The 26,076-nt window shown below is 44.6% G+C and overlaps 1 protein-coding gene across 2 annotated transcripts in view; it reads right to left on the bottom strand.

Moving 5' to 3' along the window:
- ZNF395 (zinc finger protein 395) overlaps nt 1–24,482 on the bottom strand; it is a 118,935-nt gene extending 94,453 nt beyond the window's left edge. The window contains exon 1 of one of the 2 annotated variants that reach the window (XM_086928020.1): nt 24,159–24,482. Coding sequence is in view for 1 of the 2 variants with exons in the window: in XM_086928019.1 (XP_086784145.1) it covers nt 23,702–23,763 (62 nt within the window). In the remaining variant the exon portion in view is untranslated. Of the gene's footprint in view, nt 1–23,701; nt 23,770–24,158 lie in introns of those variants that run through there. The other variant, XM_086928019.1, reaches the window with a different exon arrangement.
- Between the last annotated feature and the right edge of the window lie 1,594 nt (nt 24,483–26,076).

Genomic DNA, 26,076 nt, shown 5'->3' on the forward strand with positions numbered 1-26,076 from the left:
GCTCCAGTCGCATAAAGACACACCTCAGCCAAGGTGAGTCACTCTGCATCGGGAGAGAGCTAACAAGTCCATTGCCGAGACGCCATACTCCCGTAGGCAGCGGCACCTCCCCCGCTCGTCCCACCGGCTTGGTCTCGTGATGTCCAGCGGTAGCGATCAGCACAGCTACCCGGGCAGCTCCGGAGGTCTACGAACTCAGCGAGTCCTGCACCAATTCAGACGGCGGAGGTCTCAATGGAAAGCAATCGGCTTCTGCGCGTTCGTCCCGGCATTTTAACACGGTGTGAGCCAGGATTAAAGACAGGATATTGTGGCAAGGGCAGATGGCTTACGGAGCCGGGAGCTCAAACGTCCGTCCCGTCCGCCATCTTGGCTCCTCCCCCCCTTTTCGTTTTTTAACAATACTTTACAAATACTGGCAAAACCAACAGCTCTGCAGTTGCATTATAAAGGCAAGAGCTAATGGCTTTGAAACAGCTTGTTTCATGAGAGTACTGAGAGTTTGTCCAGCATGCAGGAGGTTTGCTTTTCAATTTCTCTTGTGGAGGTCTACATCCTGCAGTCTTAAAAGACATGCGGTGGCAAGTTTTGGCCTGATTGCAGAGAACAATTCCAAATCCAGTAGAAACACCGCCCAAATTCTTTTATTTCAGGTTTACATTTTTATTCATATTCAGAGGTGTCTTGTTTTGAGAGCATCTTCGTGGGTCAATATTAGGACCAGGCAGATGCCCTTCACATGGGGGCACTTAAGTTGCCAGACTTTTGCCAGTTCAAAGTAATCTACTGCAGGCACCACAAAATGATGTGCATTTTATTGTGATGTACCATTTGTGCAATTTCTACCTTCCTTGGTTTATTGGATATACAAAAGTAGCACACAGAGGACATGACGTGCCTCCAGCTCGTTATATTCAGAAAGCCTATCAAATGGTACACTGAATATCAGCACCTGTTACGGTATGTCCGAAAAGCTCTTCTGCACATCACTTTGATTCCTGTGGGGTTTAGCTGAGTCCGTGGCATATTTCCATGCACATCATATTGCTGAGTTGCTACAGTTTGAAGTGCAGAGATGTATAACTTTTATCTGAATGACTTTCCGTGTATCTCCTCTCTCTCTCGTCCAATTCACCCACCCATTTAACTCTCCTTCCTTCAAGTGACAGATCTCCCACCCAACACACATACTGAAAGAGGTCTCTACTGCGCTGGCCTTCCCATCCACCCAACGTATCCATCCCTGCAATCCCCCAATATACAACCTACCCAACAACATTCACATTGACCCACTAATCTTTCAACCTTCTTTCTTGCTTCCAATCACTCATCTATTCAACATAACCAACTGTCCATCCCAAATAAACAAACATTTCAGCTATGACATTTAGAACTGCGCACAATACACCGGAACTGGCTCTAGAAATGGACAACTCTAGATGTGGCCTCCAGCACAGTCCTCAGAACTGGATACAACACACCCAATGAGGCCTCAACGTCAGAGGTGGCTTTCACAATTAAAAATAATACTCTAAAATGGCCCCAGAATGGGATACACTACTTCAGATGTGGCATCCAGAACCTAAGTCACAGCCAGATGTGGCCTCCAAATGCAGCAGCAATTTTGCAACTGTGGGAGGTGTAAAGAACTGGAGACAATTTTCCAGATGCCTCTTTAGACATAATATTAATTTTGAAGCATCCAGAAATGGACAGTAATACCGAAAATGAGCACAACAAACCAGGTGAGGCCAATGAACTGGGGAAGATACTGTGGTCAGCCCTTACAAGTCATGCGAAAACGTACTGTGGAAAAACAACTTTTTTTCTCCTGGATATACCTCCACCCCATTTGCGCTTGCTACATTTTGTGGTGAATTGTGTTATGTGAGGCTCACACATCAGAGAACTCCGCTGCATCAGCGCAGATCACTATCTTGGGATTGGCAGATACAGGTTTTGTAGTCACTGGGTTCCACGGCTGATGGCGGTATGCTTTGTAAACCTGTTGTGCCTCATTAAAATTACAGATTTCAACTAACAAACTACTGTCTTGTGCCTTCATGGGATCCCTGGGTTTGTAAATATTGGATTTGGACCCGAGCATTAAAATGTATGCCTCCGTGGTACAGAAGAGACGAGTAGTTTATGTCTGGGACCAATCTATCATGCTTTGAAACATTCGCAATTACACGTCAGAGTATGGACATCAATTAATAGTTACGGTTAGCTACACCATATTTTGCAATTTGACATTCAATTAGTAATCCTTGAGTTAAAGGAACCTGTATAAGGCACGCCTCTAGCAACCGTCTGTTATCTTCTCTGGTGGCATTAAGTGCGTATGTATGCACACTTTCACTTCCGGCAGTGCCACCTGCTGCCTCCTGATATTCACTAACCTTGTGATTATTTACGTCTGACAGACAACGCCACCTTTTTGCCTGTAATACCTATTGTTGAATTCTCCATAGTGCCACTTGTGTTCGGCCTACAATGACAATATCTACTCTCACAACTACAACTCTTCTGTAGTTCCCCGCACAGTAAGAGAGGAAACTATTCTACACACACATGGGCAGTGAGTCCCAGACTTCCTTCACAAAACTAATTGCTCCCTTCAGCATTTCCAAACTTTGTCAGATCTGTATATACATATAAAAAGCCTTTAAAGTGGAATATTCCACAACATTTGTTTTTTATTTTGCAGATATCAGATAGTCTTTGACATCATGTGTGGTGAATTATATAGTACACTTGGCATTACTAATGGACTTAATGCAACACATCCACCTGTAATCCTCCCACCAGGGTTTGCAACCTTTAATGCATATCTGGCTCTCTTGATGGCCACAGATTTAGGCTAGAGTTGTTTAACATTAAACAAAATGTACATACATTTTAAAAATCAAATTCGTTTTATCTAGTTAACATTATTTCTATTGGGTGTTATTTTAAGTCCCAGCCTGTTATTTTCTAAGGGAGTGTGAAACAATACCTGTGAATGGCATGTCTGGTATTTGACTTGCTACAAGGCTGTGTCATAATACATTTAATACTGTTTAGTAGTAACTTTAGATGTGTCGTTTCTGAACAGCAGTGGGTTTACTCTTATGTGGGTGACTGTTTGAAGTAGCCTGCCCCCAAACCCCTTATTTACATTTTTGCGGTAGTTATTCCCCATCTTCCCACCCACCCCATCCCTCCCACATTTACTACCAAGTAGTAATCTTACATGTGTGGAGATCTCTCCACAGAAAAAGCCGGAAGAGGTGAAGATCTCTACTCGCAGGTTTGAGAATTGCATTGTAGTAAGTAGTACTACTTTACTTTTAACAAAATGCAGTTTATGAATTGGGGCCAATAACTCTTGCTAAAAAATGAAAATGCCTGTAGGGCAAAACACCAAATCCAGGTATTGTTTCAAATAACAAGCTGGCAAATTATCTGCATCTTACAAATGTGAATCTTTCTATCATTTAGCAAATCTCCATATCTGCCCCACAATTGGTAATCTTTGTACAAAGTGTATTCAACTCAATTAAGCTTTATTCGATTTTTGCATGAAAAAAACATCAAAGTGTACAGTTAAAAACACATATACAGTACATAGTTAATATTAATTATAAGATGTTCAATTATACAAATTTAGGTTAAAAAAGGCTATTAAGACAGCTACGACCAGTTTACTTTACACAATTCATATACAAATAGCTTTTCTTCATTTGATTACGCATTTTAAGAATGATGCAACCAACCTTGAAAAACATTTTTTTTCTAAAAATTAAAGTGCTAAGAATACTGGCATTGTCTCAGACCCCACAATCTTAAAATAGGTAAGATCGCCATCTTCTTTGTGTAATATAAATTTTACAGAATAAAACTACGTGCATGGAAGGTTGCCGAGACATTTATTCACAAGGACAGTTACTCAATGTTTTTGAACAATCATTTGTTGTAGGAAAGTTCACCAATCAATGAAAAATACTAAGTCTAAGGTGGGTCAGTACAAATCTATTATACCCACTTGATATAATAATTAGATACGGCTGGATACCGAGGGTGCATAAAATCATTTGATTAGATTGTACCGATGGTCGTGATGCCTCTACAGCAAATCTGTTTGCCTCCATGTGCGCCATACAATAAGTTTTAAAACCCCTTCTGGAGACAGAGCACATGGAAACAAACTGGGTCATCGTAGTATTCAGGGCGGCCCAGATTTTTTTAGCTAGGGAATCTAGCTTACGGCTGTCTTTTATAATGTCGCGATTAAAAGTAGTTTTTATGGGAGTCCAAATCCGGTGCCACAAAAGAACTGGTTGGGCTTTTATTAGGTCTGAAATAAACGGGATCCCTAATTCAGCATGGCATACATAAGTTGATGTACTGCTTGGTACGGCCAGGAGGAATTTTAAAAAGGCATTCTCAACCTGCTGAATGGGTTTTACATTGCAATAACCCCACAAGCCGGCACCATACACGGCCCTGCTGACGTATTTTACTTGATAAATGTGCAGCAACTCAACAGGGAGGTCTTCTTCCTAATTTCTTAGCTAAGTTAACTAGGGCTACCGTGGCTTTCAGAAATAGTAGTTGCCTAGTCTTAACAGCCTGGGCCCGTGATTCTTTTTGGTCGAATAATATACCTAAGTAGGGGTATGTGTAAGTAGTTTCCACCTTTTTTGCTGTCAATGTGTATTAAAACTGGCCATTTTAGAAATAGCCAGTTTGCAGAAGTGGGAAAGTTGAGGTACAATGTGAAGTAAATGAAGAAATCAATGATGAGAACAATTGTTTAGATCATTAAATGCATGATTTTCTTTAGTTAATAATAAAGGAAAACTAATGTAGTAAAAACCAAGAAGAAATGTGATGAGCTATGTATGTATTCAAGTGTTTATGGACAACAAATTGATTGACTTACTTGCTAAAGCAAGGCAAGAGCTACTATTTTATCTATTGAAAACTATGAACAGGATTGGAGATATAAGTACTTTGTCCACCAGTTACCATTTAAGGGAAGCAGGATAGATTTACCTGGATACTTTTGGGCAGACATTACAATTAAAATAATTCCATCAAAGGTGAAGTTTATACAGCCAAAAAGGGCAGAATGTTTTGGGATGGTGGTACAAGGCAGATTTTAGATCGTACTTACGAGGAAACGTTGAAATTTCATTGGGTGAATGACACAAACTTAAATTAAGGATTCATAAATACAATGGTGTTTCCTGTAATAAACCTAACAGGTTACTGAGATGTTTTTAAAAGTTATCACTCTTCTATTAGGCCTGTGCTACACAATGTACCCTTCAGTGCTCTTAACAAGGAGGCAGAAGATATGTAAAAAACAAAGAGCAGAACTGAACCCGCTAATGCTATCTTATGGTTGTCCACACTGGTTTCAGCCTGGAAGAAAACAGGTGGCAGAAGCATGAGCATTGATCTCAGAAAATTAAACAAAGTCATAAAGGTAGAAAGCCTCCCTCCTCCAATGGATTAAAGATCCGCTGGCCACACTAAATGGTTTACAAAATTCAGCCTCAAGGCAGCCCTTCGTCAAATTGTCTTAGAACCTGTGGTTAGGAAGTCTTTTCTACCCATAGTAGGACCTACCAATATTGTTGCATGTCATTTGGTTTGGCATCTGCTATTTCTGCCTTTTAAAGGATGATTTTTGGGATGCTCAAAAACAATCCAAATGCAGTAGCTTCTCAGAATGACATCTTGATTATAGTGACACAATCCCACTACATGATGATTGAAAATGTTCTGAAAGTTTTACTTGACAAAGACATAACATGTAACTTTAGGGCCAATGAAGGAGAACGCATGGGTCACATGTTGACTAGTAAATGAGTGAAACCGAATCCTGGTTTGGTTGACTGCACTGCGAATGGTCCTCCATCAAAAATAAAAAGTAAATATGGCATTGTTTTTAAAGAATGCAAGAGTTTTACTCCAAATTTATCAAGGATTTTGCCAACGTAACAGAGGTTAACACACTTGTCTGAGAGAAATGCCATCTTTAAATGAAGTGAAAACTGACATGACTTTCACTAAGATAAAATGATTTAAGAATATCCTGCTTTTCAGCGCTTTGTGGAGATCTGCGGCGGGGCAGATGAGCCACAACACTGTTGAAGTGAGTGCTTAAGGATTGGGGATTGTTTTAACTAAGGTAGATGAGATTTTTCAAGTGGTGCATGGGAGGAAGCCTGACTGGGAATTGAATCCAAACGGGATACTAGCTTATGATTTCAGAGATGGTTCAATTTCCTAAAATTGCAATGGGGACAACAGAAGTGCTGATCTTAGGCGAAAGACGACTATGTATCACCAAACCAAGATGTTTAGTGGGTGACTGGTTCAGGATCAAGGAGCCCTTTTAAAGAAAAGTTTTGGGAGCCTATATGCATCTTGGCAGTAAGAGGCAATGCTGTCATGGTTGGCGATGGACAACGTGTCAAGTTGAGAGAATGGTTAAAGTCCCAAGGATTTTTTTTTCTGCAAGGTTCTTTAAGGAGTGACATGAAACCTAGTGTTCAAGTAACAAAACTTCATCGCAGCTTAAGAACTCCGGTTTCGCTCTAAAAACTCCTAGACTAAATATCAGACCACTTTTTGCATGCTACGCTTCAATTACCTTTATTTAATTCAAGTATGTTCTGATTAGTTTGTCAGAGCCTGTGCATCTTGTTTTTTGCATTTATCAGTTTATAGTTTGTAAATGTAGAAGGTGTGTGTGATGAGCTCATGCATCACAATACAACCCTGCATCAACATAGAATGCTGTTTTGAGATTGGAAGATGCAGATTTTGTAATCAGTTGGTTCCCGGCCATTGGAGGTGCACTTTGTAAACCTGTTGTGCCATATTAAACTAAGGATTTCTACAAACTAGCTCTTGGCTGCTGCTTTCATTGGATTCCAGTGTGTGTTAATACTTCATATTGTTTTCCTGCTTCAAGGATACTCAATATGAGAGAAAAATGATGCTAAAAAAACACGGTATGCTGGTCTCTGTGCATGTAAAAAAGCTTGCTCTGCTGCCGTTTGTGTTGTACCTGGTGCTAATGTGAGGAAATACTGAACTGTTGCTGCCCATGTTGTTGGATTAGTGGGAAATAGTTGTGAGGGAGGCACTGTGCTGCTACTGCACGTGCTGTGCATGTGCGATGGAAACATGCACGGCTTTTACCTTAACTATACCTCTTCTGTGTGAAGGGATTATTGCCCTGCCCATGAAGTACTGTTGTCTACTGTTGCTCCCCACGTGTTACCCGTTTTGCATCTTCTTGAAGCTTGAGAAAATACATTCCTGGTCAAAACAATGTGCGTGTTCTGTGCGTACTACAGTTGGTGAGGAAGAACACAAAAGGATGGATGTTGGGTGATTAGTATGTGGGGAGTACCTGGAAAACCTAAGATAAAGGAATAAGGGCCAGATTTAGAGTTTGAAAGACATGGAACTCCCCCCAAAAATGGCGGAGTACCCTATCCATCAACCCCTCGGTACGCCTGCTCTCTTATAAGTTGGACGGACAGTCATCTACCTGACAGTGGGACTCTGCTGTTGGAAACTTAACTCTCACCACTCAACGGGTAGGGACCCTATGGAGTAAGGACACCACACCATCGGCCCTATATAGTGCCGACGGTCTGAATGCATTTTTTTCTGTCTGTCCCCACCAGGAAGAAAAAAACTGGTTGTCTAAAAGAAATAAAAAAGACCCCTGCACCTTGGGAGTTTGCTCCCAGGGTGTGGGGGCCATCTGTTTTCTGTTTTCAAATAAAAACTCATGGTTTGAGAGTTTGTGTCTCAATCACACAAAAGTTTGGTGTGCGGCCACCTGAAGTTACGGTGGCACATTTAACTTGAAGTCTTTTCAGAGGACCCGCTGAGACTCTGCAGGCACCAAGATCGCTGCTGGGCTGAGGATGAACTCTAAATATGGCGGTCTTCTGACCGTCAGGGTGGTGGACAGAATGTCCTCTGCCTCCCTGAAAAACAGTGAAGACCGCCATAGTCTAATTAAAGGTCCTAGGGTTCTGAAGAGAAAACGCACAAAATGGCAGAGAAAACTGATAAAGGTTAAAGTAAATAATTTCAGTCCAAATATTAGCTAAAGCTATAGCCATTTGAGTACGATTTAAGATTATAGGGGGGAAAAGTCAGCATTACCTCCTGCAGAACCCATCTCAGTGCCACTAGGTTTTATCTAATAAACAGCTCTTGAAACTTGAATCCGCCATGCAAAGGATTCTTTTTTTTGTTGTTTGTTTATTGTGAAAGCCGGGCTACAGTATCAGACTGTGGAAAATCAGCATTCTATAATCAGCACGTGAGCGGGGTGTGGTCTCCCAGCCCTGAGCCACGGCGGAGGCGCATGGCCTGTCCCAGCCGAGCCAGTGACAGCGTTTCTCTGGCTTGTGTGCTGTGTACATAAAATGCTGGTATTGTAAACCACAGGCTTGGAGTGCAGAGCTGACGCCGGATCCGTGTCAGATGAGCGCTGCAGCACGCATGAAAGAACTTTAAGCCTGCTGCGTTTCCTACAGGGGAGCCGGCGTTGTTTTCTGGCTAACAAGGAAAAAGAAACTCGAAATCAAATAAATTGGTGTTAAGCCGAGTTAGGGACACTGGAACACGGTGCCCCTTCAACTCTCGTGTTTTCACCAGCCTAGGTGATAATGCTTCACATTAGGGCAGGGGATTACAAAACAAAACATGACTTTTGATATAAAAAAGAATATAGGCTGTGCATGAGGAAAAAGTCCCACTATGGTGGCATTCTCAAACCGAGGCCTGCCTTGGTCTCACCAACTGGCCCTGCATATCATTGGAACTTATAACCCTCCTGGGTAGCAGACTCCGGAGGCTGGAGCCACACCCAACTTTCTGTACAACTTTGAATGACCGTGTACGCATAATAAATGTAAACGGGAATTGCACAGTTGTTACCATAAGAATCTAGCGCGGAAGTGACCCTTCTGGACCTACGTTGGAAACCGACGTTCTGACCACTTTGGGAGTGGCTGCATGGGTCAGACAGAGGCCACACACCGAGCTGGCTGTTTGCAGAGGATTGCAGGAGAAATGAAATGCATTGTGTTAAAGAGACTGTTTAATTCTCAGAGACAGTTTATCCCTCTCTTGTTGGGACGTCAGACAGCAAGAATGACTTTGAAAGTTGTTCTTCGCCATGCTGACACCACGGCATGTCCTTAAATAGAACAGAAAACACGACTTTAGCCCTGTCCTTGCAGCCCACCTTGCCTTAATTGCAATGTTCTCCTTTATTTTGGTAGGGAGAGATTGGGACACTGTACATAGAAGCAAAAAGCAGAGGCCAGAGACACTAAAACGAATAAACTTAAGATCTGGCTTTCCTATATTCCGAGACCAAGCCTCTGTCGAGGCAGAATTACGTCAATTGATGCCTTCGTAAATGTCATACATTGTTTCATTTTCCTGAAATTCCACGTAAACACCTTCAATATAAATATATCTATTTTTAAACACTCAAAGAATAAATACACAAGCACTTTAGACCGACGGAAAGCATGGACATTTCAGTACAATTATATGTGGATACCGCAGAATCCACTGCATCGAAATTACCACTACTTAAAATTGAAATTGAAATTGTGTGCGTCTTGTAAAGCGCACTTCTACCCGCACCGCAGGCCTCGTAGCGCTATAGACCGCTGGGGAACCCGTCCTGGCTTTCCCTGTGAGATAGTCCCTCCTGGGAGTCTCCAAGGTGAAACCAGGCATCCCCGGCGTTTGTGAGGGGCCGTTGTGGAGATGAGGCAAGCTAATGCCCAGAGTTGCCGAGTGTGATCTCTGGTTGGAGTAGGCACCGATACGAGAATTATCGAGTCCGCTGATCCTGGTCCAAGACCCTGTCGCGTCGGGAATCGAACCCTGGTCCCGGGCCGTTCTCTGCTTTCGGGTCTGCCGCCTCTAACCAGTGAGCCACACCACTCCACATACTACACAAACGTCTTACTACTTTTGATACAGTGGTATTCTCAGTAGTAGCAATTTCCATTTAGTGGCACCTATGTAGTAGGGACATTCATGTTTTGGACTCTGTGTAGATAGTACCTTCTGAATGAACTACACACCTGGAGCTGCTCTTGATGCTGATCTTACAGAACTTTTTTAGACCCCTTAAATAAAACAAGCATTGACATAGCCAATAGGTCTCACTTTTGGGACCTTATAAGTATTTAGTTATGCTGCACAAGATCCTTGGTGCAACAACATCAACTGTTGCATGGCTAAATACTTATAAGGTCCCAAAGGCGAGACCTATTGGCTATGCCTACACTGAGGGGGTCATGCTCATTTCATCAGAGAAAATGCAGCAATGGTGCTGATACCCATCCCAATGGCAGACATATATACAGCAGCATCATGGCTGCTCTGAATGCTTTTTGCATAATTTGTAATAAATTCCTGATTGCATCAATTTTGCTTATACCCTCTTAATGCAGATGCTGACTTTATCCCCCAGGGCCCTTACTAATCATTTGGCGTGCTACTCCACTGTGTTTCTGAATAAATGAAGTGAATGTAGAGGTTGATAATGCAAGGGTAAGGGGTAGTGGCTAATGAGATGCTCTCACAAGAAGGCATCCAACATTCTTTAAAGTGACAGTGCTTTCTGCAGAACGTTTATCAAGCCCTGTCCGCCAGCCAGACAATTCTACACCTATTCTGAAGATAGGGAGCTGAACTGCTAAGTGCACCAGTATCGTCCTGAATGATTGGACTGTTTCTTGGATAAATGTCTTTGTGTAAAAGTTACTAAAATGCAGTCTGCTTTTCTTATGTGCCTGCCTGCAAAGAGCAGGCATCTTGGAATAAGTTAGAACTGGAAACACTTCTCAAAGTAAGGAGAAATGTGTTAAGAAGCAGAAACCGGTGGGACGAGGAGCCTCAAATTAGATCAATAATGCGCTTTTTATCGATTTACATTAGGAGTAACGATGAGAATAGGAAAGATGGGGAGGGAGCGAGGGAAAGTGGATTCAGAGAAGGGAGAAGGGGCAATGGGACAGGGTAGAGGGGCAAGGGTAGAGAGAAGTCAGGGGATGAGAGATGGGAATAAGGGGAGCGAGGATTGATTGTGGGGGGGAGAGAGGGACCAACACAGAGTGGAACCAATGGGAGCAGAAACACGGACCGGCAGGAAAGACCCAGAAACAGAGAGACACGAAGAAACAATCGGAAAACTGGAAAAGAGTGGGCGATAGAGAGCAAGAAACAGAAGGAAAGAAAGAGGGAAGAATGTTAGAGAGGACCACAAGGTGGGGGTCGGGGTCGGGGGGAGGGGGCTTAGAGGGACGCAGACAGAATTAAGAAACTGAGTGCCAGGCATATCCCGCCTAAAGCGCCTAGAAACGCCTGCAGGGGGTACATCAAGTACCAGCCCTGCTGCTCACTCTCGATTATCAAGGCGCAATTGGTAGCATTCCCTCTGGTTCTGTCACTAAAATGGGAATAAGGAGTCCAACCTAAACAAATTATTTCTGAGACGGGTCGACGGTTGTGTGCTAAATGTCACAATGTGGTATTTTATTACAGAGTACTTTGTGTGAGCGCAGACGGCAGCCCAACAGTGTGCCTGAAAACAAACTAGTTCAGATTTTCCGGACACAGACACCGTACCGAGGACTACCTAAAAAGATGTTTATCAGATTAACAGAGGTGCGTGTTTAAAGTACACTATGGCGTTTAGTAAAAGGCCAAAGGTTATACGAGACAACTGAGTAGAATGTGCACATGGAACCTTTGTTTTTTGGAGTTATGCTACTGAAGCATTATGGGATGTGCAATAGAATCTAAATTACTGATTTATGTTGGGAAATCTATAAATAAAGGTTTAAAAATGAGGGGGCTGTGATGGGCCCCATCTAGGAGGGGGTGACGCCCCATTAACAGCGGCTCGAGAGCTGCACTGAACATGGGCGCATAAGAGGAGGCATCAGGGCTTGGTCTGGAGTCTGCATGTATGTGAAGTCATGGAAAGGAACACCTATCAACCCCCACCATGGCACCACCCCACATGCAAGCTGCCACCACAGGACTATAGCTGCGAGACATGAGGGGGCTGCCCAGCCACAGCTCCACCCAGGAAGCACAGCTGAGGTCAGGGAAGGAATGCTGGGTTCAAAACTTGGCTGCCTGGCAAAGATTGCTGGTTTTTAATGACTAGAGAATTAAGCGGCTTGTCCAGAATCACAAGACGGCGAGTCGGGCCGGGTATCAAACCAGAGTTCCCATTTCCAAACTTAGCAATTCAAGCCATGAGGCCACACCAAGACGCCTTTGTATTTAGCAAAGGTGAAAAACATGGATGATGGAATACTTTTATATCCCAGCGCCGCCTTGATAACACGCTGCGATGGCTGTCCTGGAGGAACCGTGCGGCATTGGCTTTCCCAGGATCTCTATAAAAAACAAGCATTGGCCACGTGGACATGAGATTGCGCGTGTGCCTCAAGTGAAAAAAAAAAGCATGCACGTGGTGCGCGCGCTGCAGAAGAGAAAGTTATCATGCTCCAGATAGCACATGTAGCAGCGCGTGCTCGCAAGCTTGAGGCCACACAGAAAGCGTGTGGTCGCATTTTAGAATGCCACTCACTAAAAGTCTTGCCAGAGCAGCGCACCCTCACCCTTACACACCCTCACTCTCACACCCCCTCACTCACACCCTCAAACCCACTCATCCTCACACCCCTCTCACCCTCACCCTCACTCCCCCTCACCCTTACACACCCTCACACACCCTCAACCTCACACACCCTCACACCCACTCACCCTAACACACCCTCACACACACACTCACCAGCATAGCATAACAAAACATAGCATAGCATAACAAAACAAAAAACATAGCATAGCAAAACACAACAAAGCATAACATAGCATAACAAAACACAACAAAACATAGAACAAAACATAGCATAACAAAACAAAGCATAGCATAAAGCATAGCAAAACAAAACATAGCATAGTATAACAAAACAAAGCATAACAAAACACAACAAAACATAGTATAGCAAAACACAACAAAACATAGCAAAACACAACAAACCATAGCATACATAACAAAAATAGCATAGCATAACAAAACACAACATAGCATAACAAAACACAACATAGCATAGCATAACAAAACAAAGCATAGCATTACAAAACAAAACATAGCATTACAAAACAAAGCATAGCATAACAAAACAAAGCATAGCATAACAAAACAAAGCATAGCATAACAAAACAAAGCATAGCATAACAAAACAAAGCATAACAAAGCATAGCATAACAAAGTATAGCATAACAAAACAGCATAACAAAGCATAGCATAACAAAGCATGGCATAACAAAACATAGCATAGCATAACAAAACATAGCATAGCAAAACAAAGCATAGCAAAACAAAGCATAGCAAAACAAAGCATAGCATAATAAAGCATAGCATAGCAAAACAAAACAGCATAGCATAACAAAACACAACAAAACATAGCATAACAAAACAAAGCATAAGATAACAAAACTAAACACAGCATAACAAACCAAAAATCATAGCAAAACACAACATAGCATAGCATAACAAAAAACAACAAAACATAGCATAACAAAACAAAGCATAGCATAAAGCATAGCAAAACAAAACATAGCATAGTATAACAAAACATAGCAACACAGCAAAACATAGCATAACATAAAACAAAGCATAACAAAACATAGCAAAACAAAGCATAGCAAAACAAAACACAGCATACATAACAAAAATAGCATAGCAAAACATAGCATAGCATAACAAAACACAACATAGCATAACAAAACACAACATAGCATAGCATAACAAAACACAACATAGCATAACAAAACAAAGCATAACAAAACAAAGCATAGCATAGCATAACAAAACATAGCATAACAAAGCATAGCATAACAAAACATAGCCTAACAAAGCATAGCATAACAAAACAGCATAGCAAATCAAAGCATAGCATAATAAAACACAACAAAACATAGCATAATAAAGCAAAGCATAGCAAAACAAAACAAAACATAGCATAGCATAACAAAACACAACAAAACATAGCATAACAAAACAAAGCATAGGATAGCAAAACAAAACATAGCATAACAAAACACAACACATAGCATAACAAAACACAATACATAGCATAACAAAACACAACACATAGCATAACAAAACAGCAAAACACAACAAAACATAGCATAGCTTAACAAAACACAACAAAACATAGCTTAGCAAAACAAAACATAATATAGCATAGCAAAACATAGCATACCAAACACAACAAAACACAGCATAGCACAACAAAACATAGCATAGCAAAACAAAGCATAGCATAATAAAACATAGCATAGCATAACAAAACACAGCATAGCATAACAAATCAAAGCATAACAAATCAAAGCATAGGATAGCAAAACATAGCATGGCATAACAAAACATAGGATAGCAAAACAAAGCATAGCATAGCATACAGAATCACTCAGCGCCACCACAGCATCACTCAGAGACACAACAACATCACTATGCGCTACCACAGAATCACTGAACGCCACAGCATCACTGGTTCGCCATCACTACATAAGTCAGCGCCACCACACCATCAATCTGTACAACTATTCAACAACAACTGGTTCAAATATATTCTCTTAATGTTTCAAGCTTTATTACAAATGTAACAAAAATATGTTAATATTTCACTTCTGTTCTTGGATTTGTCAAAATAAAGTACACTGAACATAATCTTCACAAAAAATATTTACAAAAGTTTAAGCTATTGCCATTATACATTACAATTACTTTTAAGTATTAACTATTGAAAAAAATTAAAAGCCATTGTTATTTGTAATATCAATACATGTAAGTCACGTAAATACATTACATTACAAATGCTATAGGTGTCACATTTGCGAAAGTTATAACTATTGGCATTGTAAATGACAAAGCTATTAATTTCGCTATTTTCAAAAACAAAACAAATAAAAAATGTGTCATTTACAATACCAATAGCTCAAACTTTCCTAATGCGAGACCTATTGCATTGCAAATGATTGTTATATGTTAAGATGGTATACCACTAGCAGACTCTTGTATTGTATGTGCTTGCCCTCATGACAGAAAACACCTTTAAACCAAACAGGTTTAGCTTGCCATCAGCAAAAACATGTTTTAGGAAGCATAACCAAGTGATGACAACTACCTAGGTATGCATCCTTACTATTCGCCGCCTCTATACAGATAAACTAGTGCCCAGCAAATATAACACATATCTGTCATTAGATACATTTCTAGTATTCCTGTTCTGTTTGAGGATTTACTTTATTGAAATGCAAGTTTTTTTTCCTTTTTAGACACCATCAGTCTTATGATGATCGCTAAGGAAGGAAAGTATATACCTTAACATAGGTGATTTTGGTTGTATCGTTACCAACCATTTTGAATGATATTGTTTTTTTCACATTAACATCTTGCTTTTGACACTATTGCAGTAGCAAACATTGGGTGGGTCCTGACGAAGGAACTGAAAGAATGATGTCTATATGTGCTGAAACATGTTGACCACTTTAAAATGTTTAGACAGTTATTTGTTAACACTTTCTTTTTTTGCACTGTTTTTTATTTGACTTGTGAGAGACATCAATAAAGTTATGATCCGTCACAACTCAATTTTAACTTCACTTTTCACCCATGCACTGCACTTAGTTCCCATTTAATCAACCACTCTCATCTGGTAGTAGCATTTATAACTATATTAAAACATCCTTGGTCTCCCTATCACTATGATAAGGTTGTAGCCCTTAGAGTCACTAGTGTGACTACAAAGAGGAGACCCAGATGATGAAGCACGTCACCAGGTTTGGTGAGTGATGGGACTCCGTAAATGTATTGAAGATTTTTCCTTTCATTTGCGACGTTCATCTCAGTATTGTTTCTCTCGCAGAGTTGACTGGGTACAGAACAATTAGTATAGACCCATGGATACTCTAGGTATGCGATTATAGTATTTTGGGACAAGGTATCCAGTTTGGTCTTTAAATATTGCCTCTGACCCCATCCCAAAGGTATTGTGTTAATGTTAGCAAGTACCCAAAACTACAACTACTGGCATAGGCAATGTATCACCATTAAAATAACTCCAAGGACTCAGCCACAATGCAAAGCATAATGCCAAGGGTGGCCACTATTACAACAGGAACGGGTAACAGTTATCAGATTGGACCTCTGTATATTAGGATAGCCAAAAGATGCCCCTGGCGATCCCAAATAGCAGGATTGCTGCCAGGAAGGACGCCAAACTAGAAGGACTCAGACACATGCAGACAGACACACATCCCCACCGCTTCATCAAATTCTAGGCTACTTCTGCAGCAGGCTCCAAACTTCTGCTCCAGCACCTTCAATTCAATGCTCAAAATACCCAAACTACAATTATCACGCTTCTTTGCCAGTCCCATGCAGATATGAATGGTGTGCCCGATGGAGGTGCTGCAAGGCACTCAATGTACCTGACTGTGGGGTCCGCAATGCACCCAATGAGCCAGACTGTGGGGTCTGCAATGCACTCAATGTACCAGACTGTGGGGTCTGAAATGCACTCAATGTACCGGACAGTGGAGTCTGCAATGCACCCAATGTACCGGACAGTGGGGTCTGCAATGCACCCAATGTACCGGACAGTGGGGTCTGCAAAGCACCCAATGTACCGGACAGTGGGGTCTGCAAAGCACCCAATGTACCGGACAGTGGGCCCTTAACCTAACTCTACTTATGGGGAAATATGTCTGGGCTAAAGGCGGCAATCTTTACCTGGTCTATGTGGACCTAAGTTCCGCATTCGACTGCGTAATCCACTCCAAGTAGGAGCAGGCCCTTAACCTAACTCTACTTATGGGGAAATATGTCTGGGCTAAAGGCGGCAATCTTTACCTGGTCTATGTGGACCTAAGTTCCGCATTCGACTGCGTAATCTACTCCAAGTTGTGGGAGATGCTGAGTAATTTGGGAGTAGATCCCCCAATCCTGAAATTTCTCTGAGAGCTCTACTCGGATGCCAAAGCTTGTGTGAGGTATGGCATCAATGGAGAGCTAACGGACTCATTCAGTATTACAAAAGGCGTTAGACAGGGGTGCGTCCTTGCTCCATTTTTATTAGGTCGAGCAGACCTAACCCTCAATGCGTGAGCATTGAGGTGTCTGCTTCAGACCTATTGTGGCCCGTATTTAGGAATGAGGACAGCTACCAGACGCGCGCTTTGACGAGGTCAGATTTCACCTCGGGAGCGAGCGTCTGGTAGCTGCGCATGCGCAAAGCCCTTGCTCAATACAGACACAGGCAGCCCCCACCCCTCTGCATGCACGCACACACACACACACACACACACACAGGCGCGCGCATGCACACGCAGGCACACGGCACACATACAGGCACACTATCCCCTACCTCGCATTCTCTCTATCAATCACACACAGTCACGCATGCGCACACACATTCCCGCGCACGCACGCACACACTCTCCCCCCCCTCCCCCCCCTTCCCCTCCCCTCCCCTCCCCCACAGGCACGCACGCACGTACTTCGCTTCAGCCCTGGGCCCCTCTCACCAACTGCGCTCTTCCGGCGGGGCTCCTCGCGGCGCGCCTCCTCATGTAAATCGGGGCTCCCTTAGGTCAGAGGAGCCCCGCAACAGGCGCCACACTCCTCCTTCTCCCCGGCCCCCTCCTGGGGACCCGGGCTACCTCGGACGGCAGGGCGCTCCATGCGCCGGCAGCCGCGGACCTCGGGAGGCGGGACTTCCGGTCGGCCGCGAGTGGATTGGCCGGCCGGCCAAGAGCTTCCGGGTCGCCGCAGGCAGCGCGGCGGCGCCTGCCTCCCAAGGCATTTTTTACACCCCTTAGTGCTTGTTTTGAAGAGCGACGAAAAAAATAATAATTCGCGGTTGAACTGAAAGTGAAGAAACTTTGCTAGAATCAAAAGCTGGGAGCTTCGCCTGCGTAATTAAAAGCTCAGAAGCGTCAAGTGCACCAGGAAACCGCTACTTGTGTGAAAGTTTCTTAGTGTGGCTAACAGCGTAAAGTGTAGGCTGAGCGCGTGCAACGTGTGGCTCGCGGCGACAAACATGTTTTTCATCTTTTCAATCCCGTTGTAAGCTTTTAAGGTAACAGGAAACACAGTGCTGCAAACACCAGCTTTCAGTCGCCAAGAACGGCATCGTTGTCTTGGTGGTAGAAGCAGTGTCGGTGTAGCACTCTAGAAAGCACCCGCTTCTGAGCGCTACAAAGAGCGACGAAAAAAATAATAATTCGCGGTTGAACTGAAAGTGAAGAAACTTTGCTAGAATCAAAAGCTGGGAGCTTCGCCTGCATAATTAAAAGCTCAGAAGCGTCAAGTGCACCAGGAAACCGCTACTTGTGTGAAAGTTTCTTAGTGTGGCTAACAGCGTAAAGTGTAGGCTGAGCGCGTGCAACGTGTGGCTCGCGGCGACAAACATGTTTTTCATCTTTTCAATCCTGTTGTAAGCTTTTAAGGTAACAGGAAACACAGTGCTGCAAACACCAGCTTTCAGTCGCCAAGAACGGCATCGTTGTCTTGGTGGTAGAAGCAGTGTCGGTGTAGCACTCTAGAAAGCACCCGCTTCTGAGCGCTACAAAGGATATAGCACCCAGCTGTTCTGGCATTAACTGCGTTATTCGGTTAGGGTATTGAACTTTTCAGCACTACAAACAGTCACAACGGTTCCCTGCTGCAGCTGGGGGTCTTCGTTTCTTAGTGCTACGAAGCAGTTATTTCACAGATTCCACTGCAGGTGGCGCTATGGGTGCAGCGCGGGACACGTGCACTGCCAGTGATGCACTGTAAGAGCGGCTGGGGAGATGACTAACTTCACGTTCAAAAGTAAGAGAAGAGAATCAGAAATGGAAGGGCAAGTAGAACAAGCATTGGCAAAGCTAGTAGGTCTGAGTTTAATGTGCTAAAGGATCTATTTTACCAGATTAGAGGGAGCAGTTCTTAATTTGTAAAAAAATAAAATAAAACATAGGTGCCAGAGCCCTTCTCTGAAGAACACTACAGCTTGCACCACCGATTGCGCCCTCTAGCGCTGCCAGTAAGTCAACACAAATAACTATCACATTCATGCGTGTGAAATTACAGACTTTAAATATACATTAAAAAGTATTAATACATGCTAAACTCAAGCTATACCCCTCCTCACCCTCTCACCCCCTCACCCTCCTGCACCCTCACCCTCCTGCACCCTCACCCTCCCGCACCCTCACCCTCCCTCACCCTCCCGCACCCTGTCACACCCCCGCACCCCGTCACACCCCCGCACCCCGTCACACCCCCGCACCCCCACACACCGTCACACCCCCTCACACCCCCGCACCCTGTCACACCCCCGCACCCCGTCACACCCCCGCACCCCGTCACACCCCTGCACCCTGTCACACCCCCGCACCCCATCACACCCCCCCGCCATTATAAATTACAATAACTTTTATTTAAGTTAATTATTGAAAAAAAATTAAAAGCCATTATTATTTGTAATATCAATACACGTAAGTCACGTAAATACAACACATATTGCATTACAAATGCTATAGGTGTCACATTGGCGAAAGTTATAACTATTGGCATTGTAAATGACAAAGCTATTAATTTCGCTATTTTCAAAAACAAAACCTAAATAAAAAATTGTCATTTACAATACCAATAGCTCAAACTTTCCTAATGCGAGACCTATTGCATTGCAAATGCTTGTTTAATATTTATACTAATGGTTTGGAACAAGCGATGTTGAAAGGGAACAGGGACCTCCCTTGCATAAGCGCCCGCCCGATTCCAGCATTATTATATGCTGATGATTCTGTTATTTTAGCGAGGACACCTAATCAGCTCCAGTTGCAACTGGACAAGTATTGCCATTATATGCTTTCCCTTGGCTTAAAAGTAAATAAATCCAAGACTTTTGTTATGCATATTGGCAAGAAAACCCAGAAATGCAAACCTATTTATATCGAGAACACTAGGTTAGAAAGCGCTAGGAACTATCCATACTTAGGAATCCTCATTGATCATCAAATGTCCTGGAAACCCTCTATCTCCAGCAGGAAACTGCAGCTCCAGCGCACAACATCAGCGCTGACCTCATTCTCAAGGAAGTTGGGCAAGCCCGCTCCGGCTGTAATACTACAAATCTATCAAGCCAAATGCGTGAGTGTGGCGACCTACGGAGCAGGTGTATGGGGCTACGCTCCTACCAACGAGCTTCAAGTAATTGAAAATGACTTTCTGAAATACGTACTAGCCCTCCCCCGAAGCGCCCCAAATTACGGTAGCCACACAGAGCTCGGTTGGGACTATCTATCCGACACCATTAGATACCAACCGATTCTCCTTTGGCACCGTATATGGACCAAGGAGCAATGTCTCCTTACTCGGTCGCTAATAACAGACTGCCTGACACTGACCCATTGGAAAAAGATTCCTTGGCTATTGTATGTTTTTAATTTCTTGAATGATTTGAATTGTCCAGCGCTTTTTACAAATCCTACATCACTCACGACCATACCAAGAAAGACTTTAAAGAATTTATGTGTGTCGCATTTAAGTGATCTGCGCATGTGTTTTGAAATTGGTAAACAGTCGACCACACATTTAATGATGATCCAACCCTTACATGGCATCCAACCCTATCTGTCTTTTTATTTGTCAAATTATGATAGAGATGTTTTAACTCGAATCAGGTTTGATTCATTTTACCGTCTTGTCTCATTTCCTGTGCCCTCTGACTGGTCGCGTGAATTGATCAAATGTCCCTGTGACGATTGTTCTTCTCAGTCTACACTGCACGTAACTTTTTTTTGTACCTTTTACGAGACCCCGCTCAAACGTTGGTTGGTCCCTTTGCTTAGACAAATAGGACTGAGAAGATGCAGACCTGCTCTTTTGGCACTACAGTGTTTAGACTCCCCTTTTGTTGCCAAATCAGTCGCCTGTTTCTTAAAGGCATGTATGAAAATTCGCACTCAACTTGCGGCTTCTGCATAGAAAATTTTCTTCGTCCTGTGTGAATAACTTTATTCTATTGCCATACAGGGTACCATTGTAAAGTCGATTCTTTTAATGATTAACCTAATGTTTTATTGTATCTATCAGTCAATTTTGCTCACATGGTCATCCCTTTCTATAAAATTGTTGTAAATATTTTTATTCATGTACTTTTATGATTGTAAATTCAATCGAATAAAGTTTCTTTGACTTTGGACCTCTGTATATTAGGATAGCCAACAGATGCCCCTGGCGATCCCAAATAGCAGGATTGCTGCCAGGAAGGACGCCAAACTAGAAGGACTCAGACACATGCAGACAGACACACATCCCCACCGCTTCATCAAATTCTAGGCTACTTCTGCAGCAGGCTCCAAACTTCTGCTCCAGCACCTTCAATTCAATGCTCAAAATACCCAAACTACAATTATCACGCTTCTTTGCCAGTCCCATGCAGATATGAATGGTGTGCCCGATGGAGGTGCTGCAAGGCACTCAATGTACCTGACTGTGGGGTCCGCAATGCACCCAATGAGTCCGACTGTGGGGTCTGCAATGCACTCAATGTACCAGACTGTGGGGTCTGAAATGCACTCAATGTACCGGACAGTGGAGTCTGCAATGCACCCAATGTACCGGACAGTGGGGTCTGCAAAGCACCCAATGTACCGGACAGTGGGGTCTGCAAAGCACCCAATGTACCGGACAGTGGGGTCTGCAAAGCACCCAATGTACCGGACAGTGGGGTCTGCAAAGCACCCAATGTGCCGGACAGTGGGGTCTGCAAAGCACCCAATGTGCCCTACCGTGGGGTCTGCAATGCACCCAATGTACCAGAATGTGGGGTTTGCAATGCACCCAATGTACCCGGCTGTGGGGTCCGCAATGCACCCAATGTACCGGACAGTGGGGTCTGCAATGCACCCAATGTACCGGACAGTGAGGTCTGCAAAGCACCCAATGTACCGGACAGTGGGGTCTGCAATGCACCCAATGTACCGGACAGTGGGGTCTGCAAAGCACCCAATGTACCGGACAGTGGGGTCTGCAAAGCACCCAATGTGCCCGACTGTGGGGTCTGCAAAGTACCCAAAGTGCCCGACTGTGGGGTCTGCAATGCACCCAATGTACCAGAATGTGGGGTTTGCAATGCACCCAATGTACCCGGCTGTGGGGTCCGCAATGCACCCAATGTACCCGGCTGTGGGGTCCGCAATGCACTCAATGTGCCTAACTGTACGGTCTGGCATGCACCGAATGTGCCAGACAGTGGGGTCTGCAATTCATCCAATGTACCTGACTGTGGGGTCTGCAATACACCCAATCTGCCCGACAGTGGGATCTACAATGCACCACGAGCCCAACATTGGGGTCTGCAATTCACCCAACTGTGGAGTCTGCTATGCACCAAATATGCCTGACTGAGGGGTCTGCACTGCACCCACTGTGCTGCTTTGCAACCTGGCTTATTGGGAAGACACGAAGATCAACGAGTGATTAACATGAATGAGCTGGTACTACTACCGGTAGGTCACAACCTACACATTGGGGTACCCTGCTCTTCTCTACTCGGCCTTAACCGGCTGAGTGCAGTGTTTGATGGGGTCGGGTATGAAAATGACCCCTCTGTCTACCTGGACTTCCTATCTTTTTAGGAATACTGAATTCATAATCTAGCCCACTCCCCGCCATACTGACTTAGCACGCGTCTACCGGTCTCAGGGTGGGTGTTACAACCACACTTACGATGGTGGTCAAGGCACACTTCCAGTGTGGTCATTTCTCCTATAGTGCTGTATCATGCCTGGGCAAACAGCAGTTACTTTCCCCGTCCAAAGACACTAAGTTGGAAAAAGGCCCCACGTCACTCAGAAGCGGCACTACACTAAGGCGACACACCCACCTCGGAAAGCAAACACGTTTAAACACTCTAGGTGGCTTCGAGGCATATTTTGCTTAAATAGCCAACGCAGTCGCGCACATTTAAAAGGTCCATTTCCCATTAAAACAGATGCCACGGGATCATTTATGTTGGAAAATTAAACAACTCTTTCAAGTTTTCTTTTTTAGCCGAGCTCGTGGCCTTCACATGTGCACCCACCTCACTGACCCCTGGGGAACATCGGACAACCCATTTCCGCCCCTGGGCATAATGCAATAATGCATTCCCTCTTTCCTGGGGTAGCATCCGCGCCCCAGCTCTGCCCAGGCTGGGGGCTGTAGGAGCCCGCTCTACCCAGCAGAGTGTACGGTGGGTGTGTCTGCCGCTCGCCGGTTCAGGACATGCCCGCCCGCCCGCCTTCGATCGGAAGCGCCAGCTCTAGGAGGAGGGGTTTCACGCGGACGGGAGGGGGTTCCCCCGAAGCCGCGATAAAAAAAATTATAATAATAATAAAAAAAGAAGGTATCTTGTAGCCAGCTCAGCGCCGAGAGCGGTGCCAAACATATGCAGGCGCTGCGCCCGGCCCGCCTGCACACGGTTAACAAGACTGGGGGCGGTGCAATGCCAGCGCCCACTCCTGCCCCGGGGCGCTGCACGCCCCCAGAAAACGTAAAGTAGGACACCGCAAGAAAACGCACACGTACCGTCCCCCACGTCCTCGCCGTGCACAGTGTGCGTAAACAAGCCGGCGGTCACCACTGCGCATGCAGAGACCCTCCTGACCGACTTGTGCAAACCGGCTTCGGCTGGCTCCTGGGGACTACCTGTCAGAGAGTGCCGGGCTGCAGCTGTCACGTACTGCACGCACCTCCCTTCCATGCGTACACTGCTAACATTCCACGCGCTTCTACGCAATATTACTGCCTCAATAAACATATGTGCAAATAAAGCGCCTTGGTTCGCACAGAAAAGGCGCCCTCATCTACGCAGCTGTTCTTGTGAGGGGACGCTTCGTCGTTGATCATCGACTGCTTGCAAAACAATCGCGCGCCGGGTGCAACAGAACGTGCAAACATAAACAAGCATGCATTCGCAACAGCATTGCAACTCCTCACTTTTTTGTAAAAACAGCCTTTTCCGTGCTTTTCTGCAGCCTCCTACCTGCTTTCCCCGGCGCTTGCTCTCCGGTCCGGTAGAATGTAAACACACCCCCGAGCTTGTTTTGAAATTGTTTTTTTCTCCCCCTCACACACCCCCTCTTGGCTCGCGCTCCCTGTTTCCAGCTCCAAAAGCCTCCCCGTGGAAAGTACACACAACCTCACGTAGAGCTGCAGCCCAGACCAGGCGTGGATCCCCGCTGGATGCAGCCCCCTGGAAGCCTAATCCACAGCCAGGATGCATGCATAAAATGCATGTGGCCACTTTGCTGCAGCCTCACTGCTAGTAGTGCACAGACGGGCTGTGCATATTGCACAAGGCATGCCTGTGCAAAAGCCGGGTGTCTTTTGCTGAAGCCGGTTCCTGGAGGCGATCCTGTGCCTGGTTTTGCCTCCCCCTGCTGGTGATAATATATCTCTATTCATTGGGCTTCCTTCGTCCCTCCTCCTTCCCCTGGCTGACGCTGCCGGCCCGGTTAAAGCTCTCTATATTAGTTGTAAACAAGTTTCCCACATGCCCTGGCCCTTTCCCCGCCCACTGCTGAATGATTGGCCGACAGTCTGCTATTTGCATACACGCCCCCAGCCACACACATTGAACACACGGCGGGTAGCGGAGGTCTTTCTTTTATGTTTATGGCTTACATACATCGGGCAATACAGACGGCCATGATATGGAGGAGTAATGAATAGCTTTATTTCAAGCAAGCAGATGTATTATTGCAATTGAATGACAGTTAAATACAAAGTGTCGCATTTTCTCCTGTAGATTTTTACGTTGGAAATGACCACTTTTTTTTGTTTAAAAAACCTTTATTGAATCATTGTACGGTACATCAGTGCAATATACAGTCAGCGAATCAGCAAGTATTCACCACCTTCCCGTGACAATATAATCATAACATCAACTCCCTCCCCCCAGTGCCCCGATACTTGTGGAAAAGTCTTTCAGCACAGTCCAGTTCGTAACCAATAGAGTATGTTGACGTTCAAGTTCAAGATCAGGGATTTATATAGCGCACTACTCACCCAGAGGGTCTCAAGGCGCTTGGGGAGGGGGGGGGGGGGGGGGAGGGGGGTCATTTTTTGTAGAATAGCCAGGTTTTGAGTTCTTTTCTGAAGGAGATATGGTTCTGTGTAAGGCGGAGGTGGGTGGGGAGTGAATTCCAGGTCTTGGCCGCCAAGTAGGAGAAGGATCTACCTCCCATGGTGGATCTTCGGATACGCAGGACTGCGGCGAGGGCTTGATTGGAGGATCTTAGTTGGCAGGTGGGTGTGTAGAAGGACAGTCGAGTGTTGAGGCATTCCTGTCCTAGTTTGTAGAGGGCCTTGTGTACGTGGGTGAGGAGACAGAACGTTATTCTCTTGTTGACGGGAAGCCAGTGGAGGTTTTTCAGGTGTCCGGTAATGTGATCTTGGCGAGGGATGTCCAAAATGAGTCTCGCTGATGCGTTTTGGATGCGTTGGAGTTTTTTCTGTGATTTGGCTGTGATTCCGGCGTATACAGTGTTTCCGTAGTCCAGCCGACTCGTGACCAGTGCGTGGGTGACAGTCTTTCTTGTCTCGGGGGGGGATCCAACGGAAGATTTTTTTGAGCATACGAAGTACGTTGAAGCAGGAGGATGAGACTGCGTTGACTTGTCTGGACATCGAGAGTGAGGAGTCTAGGATGAAGCCAAGATTACGTGCGTGGTCTGTGGGTGTGGGTGCTGTACCCAGAGCCGAAGGCCACCATGAGTCGTCCCATGCAGAGGGGGAGGATCCTAGGATGAGCACCTCCGTTTTGTCTGAGTTAAGTTTTAGGCGGCTGTGTTTCATCCATTCGGCTACTTCTTTCATGCCTTCGTGAAGGTTCGTTTTGGCGGTGTTAGGGTCTTTGGTGCGGGAGAGGATTAACTGGGTGTCGTCAGCGTAGGAGATGA

Source organism: Lissotriton vulgaris, chromosome 6 (assembly GCF_964263255.1).
Source record: "Lissotriton vulgaris chromosome 6, aLisVul1.2, whole genome shotgun sequence".
Classification (NCBI taxonomy): Eukaryota; Metazoa; Chordata; class Amphibia; order Caudata; family Salamandridae; genus Lissotriton; species Lissotriton vulgaris.